An 18,003-nucleotide genomic window follows, 5' to 3' on the forward strand; every position below is an offset into this window, starting at 1 on the left:
TTGGTTTGACTTGGTTTGGTATTGAAAAAAACAACCAGACTATATTGGGTTGGTTTGGTTTTAACTAAAAAAAATCAACCCGAGACCAAACCAACCCGACATTATATATATAATTTTAAAATTATAAAAATATTTACTTTGATATAATTTTTAAATATTTCTTATACTTTTTCATAATTTTTATCTTTTTATATATTATTTCAAGTTTGAAACTTAGAATTCTGAATGGTTCAATAAAAATTATAGTCCACAGATGTTGATAATTATAATAAAGCTTAAATCAAAATTAAATTAATACTAATACAAAATGAAAATCAATTCAACACTAAGAATGACAATAATATTGAATATTTTTTCTTTGGTTTTACATTGGTTTAAACAATTCAAATACATAATCTAATTTTAATTTCCTTTAATATTTAGTCATGTAACTAATACTTATTAAACTTATTTTAGCATGATTTAGTACTTTTAAATTATGATCATTTTCAGTATGACTTGTTAATTTGCAATATTTGTTTTACGTGATTTCATTATTATTATTTTTTTTTGTTGGATATTTTAGTGTCATTACTCATATCATATTTTGTGTTATTTTCTTAAGAAACACCTTAGATAGTTGTATTTTGGTAGGACTAAATAAATATTTGAAGTATAAGTAAATTATAAGTTTATATGAATACTTTTACCGGAAAACCCTAAAAAAACTTGAAAATCCGAAAAAAACTGAGGTTGAAAAACCCGACTTTTATTGGTTTGGTTTGATTTATAGATTTAAAAATCCGACACAAATGGTTTGGTTTGATATTTGAAAAACCTGAACCAACCCGGTCATGTACACCCCTATTCTTAGCACCAAATAGAATTAAATCTACTCCAGTAACTATGTATCCTACTTCTATACAACTCTTTATTTTACTTAAGTATTGTATCTAACCATTCCATGTGTGTTCTTCCTTGTTTACTGCCCAAGAAAGTTATTTTACGTAGCCTGCATTCTTGTTTTATTTGTTCCATAATTCGCCATGATGGTTGGATGCTTTTATCCCATAGGGAAGAGTTACGTGTCTTCCACATCTGATATACCACTGCCACTAATGCTGCCAGTACCACGTCTTTCAAGCCTCGACCTCTTGTGGATCTATCCAACCTTCTGTATATTCCCTTGTAATCCAATTGGATCTCATTCCTTTTCCATGCCACTGAAGTAATTCGAGTATGCATCTTTTTAAGAATGGACATGCAAAATAAATGTGCTCCACTATTTCTAGTACATCCCCACATAGTTGCATTTGTTGTTGTGACAGATTCCCATTCTATAGAGCCTCTTTTTGGTGAGTAATCTTTAATGAAGGGCTAACCAATAAATAAAATTGTGCTTAGGAAGAATTCCCTTACACCAAATCCACCTGCTTCATGTCCACTCTTCTAGCTTGCCTCTTCTCCATGTATACCCGCTTGCTATCGTGTATTTGCCCTCAAGTTTAAGCCAACCATTTTGATTGTATCCTGGTGCAAATTTATCTCACAAATCTTTTTCCATCCAACAACTCTTGTGGAATAGCATATTGCCATCAGTATCAATAAATATAATTGTATTAACAAATATCATTTGTATCTGAATACAATTTATAGGGGTGTCAAATGAGTGGGTTGTGTTGAAATTGGAGATATTAAAATGGGTTGAAAGAGAAATTGGGTTGGGTTCTGACCTGCCCAAGTTTGCTTTGGGCTCAATTGGGTTGGGCTCAAATGGGCTTTAAAACGGGTTAGGCCTTGACCCACTCAATTTGACCCGCTTAATCACAATAATTTTAATATATTGTTATTTAAGTTTTATAACCACAATTTGAATTTCAACTCAAGAAAAATTGAAAAAAGAAGTTAGAGATGGATATATAAATTCTTAAAGATATAAAATAAATAGTAATTCATACCTTCAATATAGGAACATATATTACATCAATGCAAATAAAGAGTCTTAAAGGGGTTGAAATTAGAGATTAAATTGGGCTCAATTGAGGATACTCTTAAAATGAGTTAGGACTTGAATGAGTTGAGATTGAACCCAATTCAAATTATCTTGAGCCCAATCCTTAAAATTCTGGGCGGGTTACCTATTACTGAGTTCATTTTTGACACCTCTAAAATTTTATATCAATGAATACAATTGTATAAATAAATACAAATTATATATAACAATGTTATATCAAGTTCAAGTGTATTAACGAAATATAATTTGTACCAATGTTGTATGTCGTAACAATTGCATTAATATTCATTTGTATGCATCTTTTGTCATGTATGTTTATGGTTTGTATCACTGAAAAAGAACATTTATTTGTTCTCATTTGTATTTGTTGCCTTGCGTGTATATATATATTCATTTATTGCCATGTATATTTATATTTTGTATCACATAAATTAATTTATATAGCTGATAATTATCATTTGTATTTTTATCAATGACTATAAACATTTATATTTTATTAACAGAGAAAGGAGGAGGCGAAAGAGAGAGGACAGAGGCGAGTGAGAGTGCAGAGAGAGGGAGAAAGAGGAAGAGAGAAGAGAGAAGAGAGAAGAGAGAAGAGAGAAGAGAGAAAATTGCTATAAAAAATTAGTTACACATTATAATTCTTTCAAACTATAGTGATGCATAATAGATACATATCACATATTTGTTTTACTACTTAATTTTTTTGATTAGGTCTCAACTTCACTTCCCTCTCTACTAATTAATTACCATTTCTCTTTTTTCCTTACAATTTCTTTTCACAATTTTCTCTTCTTTCACTTACATGCAAAAATGTTTATCCTCTTTAGATAGTTTTCGATCGATCAAAGTATGATGATAGTTGATATTTATTTCGCTCGTTCATTTTCAAATATGATTTTGCATAATACTTTCTTGGAAGAATTTCAAGAAAAGATGAAAGCTGGTTAAAACAATGATTACTACTGAAGACAATATTTTTTTATCAAGTTTGTCAATTTTTTTAATGCTTCTCATTTATATATTGTGTAATTAGCATAATAATTGTATAATTAACAAATATATATATATGTCAAGTATACATTGATTATACATTCATTTTATACAAATTATACATAAAATTGGAAATCAAAAGATTACAGAGGATATAATTGACACTAATGTTTTGAAAAAAAAAGCTTGATATATACTCCTCTACTTTGAGACTTAGAACTGATATGCACCTTGTTATAAAAAAAATGGCTCACATATATCTTAGAGTTTTTTGGTAAAAAATATCCTTAAACTATACTCCTAAATTAAACTACATCCTTAAAATATCTTTTTTTTGGCAAAAAAACATCCTCTAAGTATTTGAAAGTTAACAATTTCTATCCTTCTGTTAGATATGGTAAAAAAACTAAGGGATCCTACAAAAACATGAGCAGTTCACGTGACTATTAACAAAAGTTTTCTTGCATAATTTCATTACCTGCTATAAAAAGTTCCTGAAATAAATATTAAAAATCATAGACACCATTGCTTACTGAAATAAAAAATGTTTGGAAGGTGTGAGGATACATGATTTGCGCTTTTTTCTCATTTAGTAACAGAAAGAAGATGGAGCTTAATTATCTTTACCTTTTTCAATGTCAAACTGTATTTAGATCAATAGATTTGTGGGTCAATTTGATATTGAAGTGATCAAAATATTGATCACATCCTGCATTTGAGTTTCATTTTACATTATTAGAAGCAGAAGTCTCCAACAAACGTCGCTTCTAGCAATTCAATTGAGAAGAAACATATTTCAACTAATAATATTTTTAATATCAAATTACATGAAAAATAAATGAAAAAAAACTGTCAAATTAAAAGATTCTGCATAATGCTAAACTCAATTACCGAAAAAGTTGATGATGGTATTTTTGGCGTCTCTAAGAATAATAATTACGAAGGGATGACTTGATTTTTGTGTGATTTGTTAGTTTTCTGATAAACTCAAGTAGAAGGATGAAAATTGTTCACTTTTAAATACTTGAAGGATGTTTTATGCTAAGAATGATACTTTAAAGATGTAGTTTAAGTTTGGGGTATAATTTAAGGATGATGACATAAATGACTTATATATACCCCTTCGCATGAATAAAGTAAAAAAAAGTTAATTTTAAATTTATTTTTTGGTAAAAGTATGTTTGATCCTTCTTTCAAAGTTCAGGAATATATTCACTCCTTCTCATGAGTGATTTTTTTTTTACTATTTTAATTCAACAACTAATTTGAATTTTAAATCTCTCTTATAAATCTATTTAATTTGCTTATCATTATTTGAATTTCTTATTTTTATTTCATTTTATTTTTTTTAAAATGAAACTATATAAAACAAATTTAAAAATTGAGGATACTTTGCCGTACAAATTTTTATTAAATAATAAAGAATAAAAAATAAAAACCACAAATTTAAAAGATAAAAATTAAAAACTACCCTAAATACGGCTAGTCCGCGCAAAGAAAAAATTTGTAGATAAATCTAAGCATTTTTGTAGGCCAATTTGTCCAACTTATAACATCCATTATATGGATATAAAAAAATGAGTCATTAATAGAAAAACTAGGCCAGTAATGGCAAGTGTTCGCTCATGAAAATATAATCTGCTCAACAGAACCGGTCATTTTCTTGTGTAGAGTAAAAATTTTGTGGTAAGAATTTGAAAAACCACTAGATATCCTAAGTAGTAGGGTTAAAGTTTGATTATATATAGAATGAATAACATAAAATTAAATTTTCATAGCTTGCTTTTCTTATATTTTATATGTAAAAATAAAAATGGATCGGTCAAGCAAAAAAGGGTCGAAAATGGCCTGTTGTTTCCCTGTTATCCTTGACCGATCCATGAGAAGCAGCTTCAAGCTATCTAAGAGCTCTTCTTCTAATAAACTCAATAAAAGCAAGAGCTCTATATGTAAGGACTCCTTCTTTTCTACCGAATTTATCGACAATTCCTAGCTAATTAAACTTCGTTGCTAATTTGTAGCTACATCGAATTAGCATAAATTTTTTGTTGTTTAGCTATAAAATTTTGTCCGTCACTAATTCCTCAATTTTTATTAACGAAAATCTCATCTTCTTTTAATTCTTGACACCCATAAAAGGTATTTTTGCATTAATTCCCATGGATGATCATGGTGACAGAGCCAGAAATTCTAAAATAAATAAATAAATGATCAAATGCCACAATTGAGAATTTAATCTAACAAACACCACGTAAGAGAGTGTGATCATTGTTGAAGTGTGTGATTATTTCATTTAAAAACTTTCTATTCTCAACACGCCCTCTCATGTGCAGGCCTGATTCTTTTTCATGGGCCAAAAACGTGGAAATTCTTTTTGATGGGTGGCTATGAGATTCGATCTCAAAACCTCTGCCTGTTTTAATACCATATTGAAGTGAGTGACCATCTCATTTAAAAACTTAAGCCGTTAGAGAGAACACATTTTTTATTAGTTAATTATATTTTCAACAATCATTAGGAGTGTGGATGCAACTTTCAGGCCGCAAGTTCATTTGAATCCAATATTTTTGATGCAAAGTATAAAGTGAATATTGTGGATGTTTTTAATCAACGTTGTGTGACAGAAATTGTGCGTATGTAGGTTCACCAACATCTCTATCGATGAAGAAAAAGTCAGTCCAGGAAAATGATCACCTGGTTGTATGTTTTGGGGAGCTGTTGATAGACTTTGTGCCTACAGCATCTGGAGTTTCACTTGCAGAAGCACCTGGTTTTAAAAAGGCTCCTGGCGGGGCACCAGCTAATGTTGCAGTTGGTATTGCAAGATTAGGAGGTTCTTCCGCCTTTATTGGCAAGGTATCGTACACACATTTAATTTAATTCAGAGTTAACGATCAAAAACACATCTGAACTAACTATCTTCAACTATTTGTAGGTGGGTGCAGATGAATTTGGTTACATGTTAGCTGATATATTAAAACAGAACAATGTTGACAATTCTGGTATGCGTTTTGATACTCATGCTAGAACAGCATTGGCGTTTGTTACATTGAAAGCAGACGGTGAGAGAGAATTCATGTTTTTCCGCAATCCAAGTGCTGATATGCTTCTAACTGAGGCAGAACTCGATAAAAATCTCATTCAAAAGGTAAATTAGTGCGATATGCATAGATAATATTCAAGTATGTTTTAGATTGCAAAACATAATTTAACTATTTTGTTTCATTTTTACAGGCAAGAATCTTTCACTATGGTTCAATCTCTTTGATTGCTGAACCATGTAGGTCAGCTCATCTTGCTGCCATGGAGACTGCTAAAAATGCAGGCTGCATTCTTTCTTATGACCCAAATCTAAGGTTGCCCTTATGGCCATCCGCCGAGGCTGCTCGTGAAGGAATTTTAAGCATTTGGGACCAAGCTGACATTATTAAGGCAAGTACAATCGATATTAATTACTATGTCTTAATACCAGTTTATTACGATATGAAGGGTTGATTACTTTATTACAATTCTTAAATTAGCATATCAGGTTTCACCGTTGTTATTAATTTCAGGTAAGTGAAGATGAAATCACATTTTTAACAAATGGTGAAGATGCTTATGATGACAATGTGGTCATGACTAAGCTTTTCCACTCCAACCTTAAACTTTTGCTCGTAACTGAAGGCGGAGATGGTTGCAGATACTATACTAAGGTAATTATTAGTCACTGTAACTTCCGTTATGGTTACTGACTTAATTGTATAAATATTTTTTATCGCGCAAAAAAATACTAACAATTTGTAACTTAATTATTTCAGAATTTTCATGGAAGAGTGAATGGCGTTAAAGTTACAGCAGTTGACACCACAGGAGCAGGTGATGCATTTGTTGGTGGACTTCTCAACAGTATGGCCTCAGATCCAGATATTTACATGGTACTATTATATCGTCATTTGCAATTATTTACATCGTGAGTCAGTCAGTGCATATAAGTTAAATCTTAATTATTAATTTTTGGGTTGCGGCGCACAGGATGAGAAGATATTGAGGGATGCACTCCTATTTGCAAATGGATGTGGAGCAATAACTGTAACAGAAAAAGGAGCAATTCCTGCATTGCCTACAAAAGAAGCAGTACTTAAAATCTTGGATGGTGCCACTGCTAATTGATCAAATGATACATGCACCCCCACTCCCACCAAACATACAAAAAAAGCCTCCTAAAAATATGATACATTGCACCACTTATGTAAAAAATTTATTGTGGAATTTTTTAGTCCATTATTATTATATATATATTGCTATCCCTGTAACAAAACGTGGATATAATTCCTTTTTATGTATATATATATATAATACAAGGTGCATCTACCAATTTCAAAACATTGGTCCATTTTTAGCTTGTTACTTTTAATTATGTCATATAAATATGTCATCTAACTTGACTTCAACTGATATTTTATGTCCTCAAATTTTGGGTGTGTACATGTAAACATACATACACTTAAATTTGTACAAGTAGACACACACGTCCTATGTGTGCACAAGTGACAGCTGATTTGTATTATGCCATATAAAACATGTGTACTTACTTGCTCAACTTTATGTAAGTTTAAGTGTCTACTTGTACAAACTTAAAATTATAGAACACAGATATTAAAGAACATATTTATGTATTACACCATTAATTTATACCTGGTACCGACCATCATTTGTCCACAAAGGGAAATAAACACTCATGGGCCTTAATTATTATTAAGTTCAAGCTAGCTTAAGTGCAAAACAATTCAACTGGAATATTATTTCACAACTTCATTATATATATGTATACATAATTACATTATTTATAAGGACCAAAGTGGTTCGAAGGCCAAAGAGGAAACGAACAACGTTTCATTTTCGGGTTTATGGATATGATTCAGTCAGCTTCACGACATAATCAAAGTGAGGCGTTGATTAACTTAGGGACGCTTTGTTCTGCATGACTCTGGTAGTCCAATAAATAATTCAGTCTCTACATCCGATTTTTCGCTACTGATCACTATAGAAACGTCTTCTCCACCTGATGTTTGTTGCATTTCAAGACCTCCACACTTAAAGCAAAAAGGACAAGCAAATTAGTTCAACTTGGAAGAAGGAAAGTTCTAGTTGGCTATCTGAACTTTCACTTAATGATGATGGTTTGATTCTCTGTCTTATAATCTTCAGCCCGCTATTTCCCCTACCCCATTTTTTTAAAATAGTAACTATTAAGAAGTCCTACATCGGTAGAGGGATGAGAATTTAGTCTCCTTATATGGACTCGGACAAACCTCCCCTTATATGAGCTAACTTTTGAGGTTGAGTTGGGCCCATGTGTTATATCTTTACATAATATCAGAGCCAGGTCATCCCAATTTGTTGTTCACCGATGTTGGGCCCCCATTTAGAAATGTTCACTCTCCAGTTGAGAGGTGTCGTATCTTTACCTTAACTTAAAGGTTGAGATGGAGAGAAAGAAAAAGTACCTTCTCTAACAACATAACATTTTCAGATGCAAGGTCTTTCACCTGGAAATAATAATTAATAAATTTCTCTCACATAGCATTGTATTTGCAATAAGATGTGTTGTGCAAAATCAAGTGATGTAAACTTGATAATAATTTTTATATTATCAAGTTAAGTAGAACTATAACAACAAGTAACTTTTAAAACCATATGGTAAGTTAAAAAAATAGATTATAAATGGTTAAATTGTAGTAATAATATGTAAATAAAAATAACATTGTAACTTGTAATTGTATACTATATATAATTGAGTTCAACAATCCTTATCTCATGTGCTAATTTTTAAATTAAAGTTGAGTTAATTAAGCCATGATTCATTTCTTATCATGATATCAAAGTCAGACTCGTCATAATTCTTAGTTTACATGATATTATTCATGCTCCAATTATGATATATGCATAAGGCTCCATTTTATATACAAGAAATTGTCCATGTTCATAGGAATTACAGCTTAAAATAATTAAATGAGTCAGTGTGGCCTTACATTTTCTTTCAATCTCACAATTTGTTCCCTAAAGACTTCCATCTGAATACAAACAAGGAATGATGTGTCAAGTTTATGCTAATCTTCATTTATATATAGATATAGATATAGATATCGCGTGATGTTTCTTTTAAAAGAAAATTAACCTTTCTTGCGCGGATGATGTTGATACTCCGTTCCAACTGATGTTCCATCTGTTGAAGTTCTTCAAGACTGCAAGATTCTAAACTTTCTCCTAAGAGCTTCCTAATGCAAATGGAATATAATATACTCATATAATTACTTCCATTTTATATCAAATAAATTACAATATTAGGTTGTAAAGTAGGATTAAAAGTTAAACCTTTTAGATTTTTCAAGAAACTCAATCTTCTTCATCAAACTTGATGTATTATGCTTCAAATTGTGCATATTATTCTGTTCCATGGCTGAATTTTCACACTGAATATCTTTAGTATGCCTCTGATAACGCTCGATAATCTCCTGCATGCTGCATTTCTCCACAACATCGGTAACATAATCAGCTTTATTAGCTAATTTTTGAATCATGTTGAAGTCTGTGACCATGATCAATCATGTTGAAGTGTATGACTATGTCATATGAGCATACTAACTATTTGTCTATGAAACCTCTAACAACTAAACACTGTGTACCTTAAGCTAAATACTAAAAATGCTAAATGTAAAGACTAATATCCCAAAAATATCCATATTTGTTCTTAATTAAATCCTTTTAAACCCTTATCTCTTAAAGCACTTAAGTAACAAGAATGAGCGTTAGAAAGAGTGAGGAAGAACTTGGACAGCTTTTGAGTGGAATGACCAAGGAAAAAGCAGCCAAAGAGTATATTAGTAATACTTGTATAAGGACTAATAGGGGTCGATAGGGAGTATACGAATTATGTTTAATAGAGTGTATTAGTAGTATTTGTATTATAATTAGTTATGCTTGGATTAATTATGTAGATATTGTTTCATATGCATTGTTTGATTTGGTGAATAAAAAATAACATGTAATGCATAGTTTTAAAAAAAATATTTATTTAGGGATAAGGGTTTGAAAAATACCCAACTTTGATCGGATTTGTTGTTGCGATACTAAACTTTCATAAGGACCTATTATCTCCCTAGACTATTTAATACCGTATTTTTTACCCCCTGAACTATTTAATAGTGTATTTTAAAGGTATATATGTGCACACGTGGACACATTACTATTTATAATTTTGCACTATTTTTTATGTCCACGTGGACAAATATATATGTTTAAAATATGGTATTAAATAGTCTAGGGAGGTAATAGGTCCTCATGAAAGTTTAGTATCGCAACAGCAAATCCGACCAAAGTTGAGGTATTTTTCAGACCCTTATCCCATTTATTTACAAAGACACCCTTCACAAATATGATGGAAAAGATCATGTAAAAAAAATTTGAGGGGCAATTGAGTTTTAAACAGTCTAATACATGCATTAAATCTTCTTGCATTACTAATACCATAGATTTCTATGTATTAGTAATACACTCCTCATCAATACAAAATAGAGTATATATAGCTAATAATGCAATTGTTAGTTATAAATAAGCTGAAAAGGTGTACAAACAAGCTAAGATATACTACTAATACACGAAGCTAATGCATACATTATTTCTTCTAATATACTCGTTGCAGATGCCTTGACAAAATGGAGTATTACGAATGAGGAGTTGGTTATTTTGGCACATGCTCACCTATCATCGATAGCCATCGGACATTACAAACTTGATCTCATACAAATGGAGTCCCTAAGGCATAAGTAGAGGAAGAATTATTTTGTATAGAACTGATTCAGTTGATTGTATAGCTAATTTTTTCTAACACGTTGGGCTTGTAATTTGTGCAAAATTTGTATATTTTTTACCAGAATCTTAATTTTTGCGAAGCAACTATTGATAGCGATTTGGAACAGCGGGTCTAGCTTAAGCTCCCCTAAACTTTGTAATTTTGTTCATCTATATAAAAAGATCTCACCACCATACGGTGATAAAAAAAATTCTAAAAAAAAGATTGTTGCCATGACTACAATTAGTGGCTTGTTCTAATGCTATGGATAGTTCATGAATGTGGTTAGAGTTATTACACTGATTATATCATATTGATTTGTTCATTTAATCCTGCTCTTAATTATTTTGTTGCATAGTGAATAATAAAATACTATTATGAATCTATAGATGAACTCAGATTGAGTGAGTCTTGAACCCAAACATCAATAGGCCAGGGAACAAATTCACTACTAGGATAGGCATATGTTAATTGTCTTGCTAGATAATTATACATGAAATTCAAGCGTGTGCTCTTGTTTATCTTGATTCTGTAGATATATAAGCTTATCATGTTAACTTGAATAGGCGAGTACTTACTTGACGGAATAGTGCCTGCTGCAAGTCGAGTTTCATCAAAACCTTACACAAGAAGCTGAGCTAAAGAGTTTGTACACTTGTCATTGAATCGCTACCTTAGAGGCTTGGAGGGTTCTTGAAACAAAGGCATGGAGCTCGAGAATGTGCTAAAGTAGAAGTACAATGATCTATGTGGAAGACTACTCAAAGTAAGGAGAAAGAGGTTGTTAATGCAAAAATGGCTATTCTTGAAATGCAAGCCTAAGAAGACCCTTCGTCCATTAAGAGTATTTATGTAATAGCTAGTTTAGGCTATAATACTGGAGAATAGCTCCTTTAGACTTAAAGATTATTTTGATATGATAAATTCTCATGAATTGAGTGTAACTCTAGAGAGACTTTTAGGCTAAGGTCATAATTGTTAGGAAATGTTGAAGAGATTGTTTGTTTGAGAATCATTCCTCTTGAGGGTTATCTAGTGATAGGTTTGTGATTGAGAATTCATTTCTCTTGTGTGGATCTTATACATTAGGTGCTTGTTGAGATTCTTAATCGGAGGTTTTAGCTTTGATATAGCTCTTGTTGCCAATTAGTTCCTATACTTGTTTTGCTCATAGATGTCATGTGAATTGTGATTGAAACTTCCTTGAACAATGACATTTGTCTTTTTTGAGAATGAGATTACATGTAACTCTTCATCTTTGATTGATTAATCTCTCTTTAAGTATAATATCTTGTTTGATGATGACGATGAGGAGATCACTCCTAGTATAGTGTCTAGTGGTGTGAATTGTGATGGTGATGTAACTCTTTTTGAGGACTACAAATTGTTTGACAACCATAACCCACTATGAATTGATGACACCTTTCCCAATGATGGACACATCTTGGATGATGATGATGATGATAAGCTTGTTGGGAAGGATTATTTTGAAAATGAGTCTTATTTTATTTTTTTTGTTTTTCAGCCTGTGTTCAAAGCTTGTAATGGATTTCTAACTAAATTTGGATCGTGCACTGTAGGTCCATTCGGAGGTGGCGCTCCCAACAAGATTTTATCTATACCAAGGCTCGATCGAATTTAAAACCTCTGGTTAAGAGTGAAACAGTCTCACCACTACACCACAATCCATGTTGGTGAGTCTTATTAAATTATTGTTTTATTATTATTATTATTATTTATTTATTTATTTTATAAAAAAAATGGATTTTGTTGACATATCAAAGAAGAGAAAAGAGATATGGAAGTGTGAAATACTTTTGGTATCCTCATTTGTTCCCGTATTTGTAGCCATGCCTTTTGAGGATATCTTTACATTGTCAAAGTGGATTCTTTAACATTGTTTATAGTTACTATAGTAAGTGGGGTGAACATGGCCAGACTCACCCCTAAGAACATTAATTGTACAATAATATAAAAAGTAATATATGCTCATTCCGTCTCAATTTATGTGATATTGTTTAATTGGATATGAAATTTACTAGAGAAAGAAAGACTTGTGGAATTTATGATCTAAAACAAGTCATACATATTTGTGTGTGACTATAAATCTTATCGCTAAGGGTAAAATTAGTATTTTAAAATGATATTTTTACTAAATATAGAAATATGTCAATTTTATTTTAGTTTGACTAAAAAAAAAGTGTGTTACATAAATAGGGACAAAGAAAATATTATTTTTGAGGTTTGGATTCTTTTACACTACAATTGAGTAGAAGTAAAACTCAAATTTAATTTATACCCGCTAATAACTATTATAAACAGACTCATGATTTGAAGTTTATTGGTTTCGAATGATAAGACAATGACTATAGGCATCGAAAATTAATTTTTATACATATAATAATTTTTTAAACATATATACAAGGTTTAGTGAAATAAAATCTTAATTTTGTCGAACCTGTAATCTAAAGCTTATAGCTGTCTTTGATAGCTAGTGTAAACTATTTATACAATATACACTATCAATGTAATTTTACCTCTTGTTAGAATGGATTAGAGTTGTCTCACATTAGTTGATAAATGTGCTGATGATTTGGTATACGACTTGGAATAATTCTCTCTTCATGAATGAACTTTTCAAGTTGAATTAAACTTAATTGCTATATCTTTACATGATATCACAGTTAAATTCATTTCTATTTGAACTCCCGCTCCACACTCCATTAGGTTGAGCATGAAGAGGCGTGTCAAATTCTGTATTGTCTTATTAAATTTATTAAATATATATAAATTACTAATTTAAAACTTAAAAATGTAAAAAAATAAATAAAAAACTCATAAACTTTAAATTTTGACCAGAAGTGAAAGTATAATAAATATATTGATGAGGCACATAGTGATTAGGGATTTGCAAAGGCTTACAAAGATTCTGAAGGTGTGCTATAATGGAAACAACATAAGAGTGTGGCCTTTCTAAAAGGAACACATAAAATCCAACTACTAATTTGACAACTGGCTCTTATACATTTGCCTTTGACACTGTATTCTTTTTACTTTTGTCAGTTTTGTTTTTTTTTTAATCAAGTTTTAATATGGGAATTATTGGTGATCACACTTGTTAACCCTAAATGAGAAATGTTTAAACTTTAAACAACACATAAGATGGAGGTCTTATAATGAGGCATATTTCCATATCCTCCTCCTTTTGTACAAGGAAATACTATTACTCACTATTCTAATTTATATCTCATTTTCTTTAGTTAGTTTACAAAAATAATGATACATTTTTATATTTAATTAATAATTTTACTTTAAAACATTTTACTATTAATGAAATGATTTATAGTCATTCATGACTTGTTTTAGACTATAAATTTCAAGAATCTTTCTTTCTTAAGCTCAATGCTTAATCATATTACATTACATAAATTGAGACGGAGGGAATAGTATTTTTCTATAGTCCATCTCTCAATTTATGTAAAGGTCTTTGACTCGAAACAGAATACAAGAGGAAAAGAAAGATTTTCAAAAACTTTTGATCTAAAACGAGTAATAAAAAAATATATTCCGTGGTTATAAATCATCACATTAAGGATAAAAAATAAGAAGAAGAGAAGTTTAAAGTTAAACTATTACTATCTATAGAAAAATGTCCCTATTTTTTTGGATTGACTAGAAAAAAAAAAGAGTGTCACATAAATTGGGATAGAAAGAATAATTACTCATTCAAGATTTGATTTATGAGTTTTGAAGCTCTTTGAATTTTGGGTTTAAAATTTATAATTAATACACATTCAAATATGTTTTTAAAGATAAATACATGATTTGAATCAATTGTGCTCTACCAAACTCATACCAGAAATGATAAAATTATTTAGCTACCTATATTTTGTGCCTTCCTTAGCTAGTAGATCTGCTACTTGGTTGCTGGAAAAAAAAAGTATACCCTAGGGTTTTATGCTATGGTAATTAAGAACTATATTGAGAACTCATTCATTTTTCAATTCTAATTTAAGTGTCTTAATTTTTTTAATCGGCCCCAATAATAAAGTTTAAGATCACAAGATTTATAATCACATATCTTTAATTAATTTAAGATCACAAAATTCAAAAACTTTTTTTATTCTCTTAAACTTCGTATTCAGTCAAATTAATAAGACATATAAATTGAAACAAAAGTAGTAACTAGGATTGCTACACATAGACAAATAGAAACACCAACATCCACCTTTATGATACACTGTCAAAATGTACAAAACTTAAAACTCTTCATAAATGATACTAGTACTATATATATCTATATTATTAAGTGAGACATATATAGAATGTTGGTCAAGTCATAAAATATATGTTTTATTTCATCAAGTCATAAGATATTTTTTCATTAATAAGTGTTTTTTAACTCACCAAAATAACTAGTTAATATATATTAGATCTGATATAATCTAAAACAATAAAAACATAAAGCAAAAAAAGAGGAAAAAAGATGTAAAATTAATTACCTTGAGGTTGAAAATTCATAAAGTTTGTCTCTAGCAGAAAAAATAATTAATCCAACTTGAGCATCACAAAGAACAGAAAGTTCAAAGGCTTTCTTTAACAATCCATTTCTTCTCTTTGAGAAAGTGACTTGCCTGCTTGTCGCGTTTTCGATACGCCTCATCTCAGTTTTCCCTCTCACCATTATATAACTGAAAAAATTAATCACAATGATGAACAAGCTAGAGAGTTAATTTCTTGCTTTTGGCAAGAAGAAATATAATACAAGGCTTGTTAGAATTTTATAGGGAAAAAAAGGTATAGTTAGTGTTGATGGTGGAGGAATAATAAGTACTTACAAAATTGGCAAAAAACCTAGAGAATCTTTTGCTTGCAAGTGAGTGGAAAATTGCCTAAAAAGATGAAAGTCACAAGTCTAATGAATACAAATGTGTGTTTTAGAGAGAGACAGGGTGGGTGGGGGGCTACAACAAGAAGTCATAAAAATCCCCCAAAAAGGTTAGGTGCCAATTTTGATTTATTTTATAAATTTCCAGCACATTTTTACACCATTAAATTAGGTTAACTTACAATAATATAAAGAGTCTTTTGGGTATATATGTTCAATACGAAGAAAAATATTTTTGATGAAAAATATTTTCTAACAATAAGTTGGTTTTCTATGTATTTATTTGTGTTTGGTAGATAAGTAAAATTTACTATCTTAAATGTATTTGTATGTAATTTAGATAAATACTATGAAAAGTCGAGGTGGAGAGATAGGGGTGTCGGATGGTGGGGATGAGGGCTATGATGAGTGGAAGTGAATATGAAGTGTGTTAGAAAAGGAGAAGAGACAGTACAATCGATGTGAAATGTAATTTCTAGTAGAACTTGTTTTTCCTACTTTTATTAGGAAACTCATTTCTTCATATTTAAAGAGTTAGCTTGTTTTCTTTGAGGAAATTATTCATGATAATATTGAAAACACATTTTTATACCGAACAGTTGACCAGACACATAGTTAAGAATAAAAGATTATTTTTGAAATTTGTGGTTTAAAATAAGCTTTAAGCATTTATGTGCCTACAAGTCATTTAATTAAAGGAGAATTTTAAAGTTAAATTATTTTTAATTATATTCAAAATGTGGTTGGTAAATTTATCATTTTATAAATACTTTGAATATACCAAGTTAAATTTAAATAAATAAAAATAAACGAAAAGACTTGATTGGTCGTTAATATATATATATATATATATATATATATATATATATATATATTATCTTTAATTATTAGAAAGAGGGCAATGTCAAGGTCTTCACCTTTTTTTACAAATAAGAGTTGTGCATACAATGTCAGATCGGTGGATAAGATTATGACACGTGTATGTCTGTTAGTATAAAGGGTATGTAGGCTCTAGTTTTTGGACGACATGGGCACCATTATCCCTAAAATATAATAAAGGGTATCTGCATACCATTTATGATAGTTCGGGGATATATTTATCCCTTTTCCCTTAAATAAAAAGACTAATACTGCTAGTTTTGGTAAACTTAGAAAGCTACCTAAAATAGAAAATTAGATATAAATGGAAAACAAAACAGATATAAACTCTAGGAGATATTGAAATAGTACTGTAAAATATTATTCCTTTTAATTGATTCTTTTTATTTGGCTCTTATATATTATAAATAGATTTTTCATTTTCATTACACCAAAATATGATCTTTAACAATAATAGCTTAATTATCATTAAATATGTTATTTTTAGAGACAGTTACTAGTGATAATTACATTTTAACATTCTTGGTAGATATCGTTAACGTCTATAATGACATTGAATCTAATAACAATCAACTAATGCTGATAACAGCTTTAACATTCTTTCTTAATATGCAAATTACTTACCGCCTTTGATATAGAGTTTACCACTTATCCATTTTAGTAAATCAAGAGAGCTATTTATTTTTCCTCATACTACCTTAATTAATATTAAATAACTATTAAAAAAGTCCATGGACCAAAAATTCATTTTTTTATAAGAAATATTACATAACTATATAAAGTAGTAAAAATAGTTAATTTTAGAGTACCATAACATTATTAATAAAGTTAGTTCAATAAAATAAACTCTAATTAAAGCTTTCTTAAGAGGTATGTCAGATTAACAAAGATCAAGTAATATAAAATGAATGGAGTACTCTTTTTGTCCCTCTTTATGTGACACAATTTTCTTTTCAATTAATCCAAGAAAATGACACATTTCTTTACTTGACAAATATTTAATGATAATATCAAATTATCAATATTTTCACATGATGAGTTTCATTTATTTGGTAAAAAGTCTATAAAAATATATTTTTCTATTTAAAAATTATTTATTTTAAAAATAATTTTAAAATATTACAATTTCTTGTTGAATTTAATTAATTTATGACAGAGAAAGTAAATGAAAAAGGAATGCTAGCGGTCAATCTACAAACAATTACAATTATTATAATAGGATGTCCGTACAATCAATAATGTTTGGAACACGTCAATGAGTTCTTCCAATGACAACACGTCAATGAGTTCTTCCAATGACAAGTTCTTCCAATGACAACTTGAATACACGTTGCTTGAGGAAATTACCAAAAAGACTCTTAATGTATCGATCATGCTTTATTTTGATCTTTAGTATATTTTGTTTGATTAAAA

At 29.8% G+C, this 18,003-nt stretch overlaps 3 protein-coding genes and 1 pseudogene across 9 annotated transcripts in view; 2 read left to right on the top strand and 2 right to left on the bottom strand.

The window, feature by feature from the left end:
• Window positions 1–18,003, bottom strand: part of LOC125839081 (actin-depolymerizing factor 10-like) — an 858,671-nt gene that overhangs the window by 95,235 nt on the left and 745,433 nt on the right. The window lies entirely within an intron of this gene.
• The window catches only part of LOC125839025 (F-box/kelch-repeat protein At3g06240-like), a 151,342-nt pseudogene that overhangs the window by 78,663 nt on the left and 54,676 nt on the right, over window positions 1–18,003 (top strand).
• LOC125839070 (probable fructokinase-7) lies at window positions 4,789–7,167 on the top strand. Its single transcript, XM_049518048.1, has 7 exons — window positions 4,789–4,938; window positions 5,631–5,845; window positions 5,925–6,137; window positions 6,224–6,421; window positions 6,544–6,684; window positions 6,790–6,906; window positions 7,004–7,167. The coding sequence occupies exons 1-7, from the start codon at window positions 4,803–4,805 to the stop codon at window positions 7,139–7,141; spliced, it is 1,158 nt and encodes a 385-aa protein (XP_049374005.1). The 5' UTR covers window positions 4,789–4,802; the 3' UTR covers window positions 7,142–7,167.
• Window positions 7,933–15,774, bottom strand: LOC125839079 (MADS-box protein SOC1-like). 2 transcript variants are annotated; one of them, XM_049518058.1, is made up of 7 exons: window positions 15,662–15,774; window positions 15,326–15,514; window positions 9,347–9,493; window positions 9,150–9,249; window positions 9,004–9,045; window positions 8,479–8,520; window positions 7,933–8,064 (listed from the first exon to the last, which is right to left on the bottom strand). In XM_049518058.1, the coding sequence occupies exons 2-7, from the start codon at window positions 15,505–15,507 to the stop codon at window positions 7,933–7,935; spliced, it is 645 nt and encodes a 214-aa protein (XP_049374015.1). In that variant the 5' UTR covers window positions 15,508–15,514; window positions 15,662–15,774. The 2 variants fall into 2 exon arrangements, with proteins under 2 accessions (XP_049374015.1, XP_049374014.1); XM_049518057.1 differs by lacking the exon at window positions 15,662–15,774 and having other exon boundaries at window positions 15,326–15,586.

The sequence above is a fragment of the Solanum verrucosum genome, unplaced genomic scaffold (assembly GCF_900185275.1).
Source record: "Solanum verrucosum unplaced genomic scaffold, falcon-dt-bn FXZP01000163.1, whole genome shotgun sequence".
Taxonomy (NCBI): domain Eukaryota; kingdom Viridiplantae; phylum Streptophyta; class Magnoliopsida; order Solanales; family Solanaceae; genus Solanum; species Solanum verrucosum.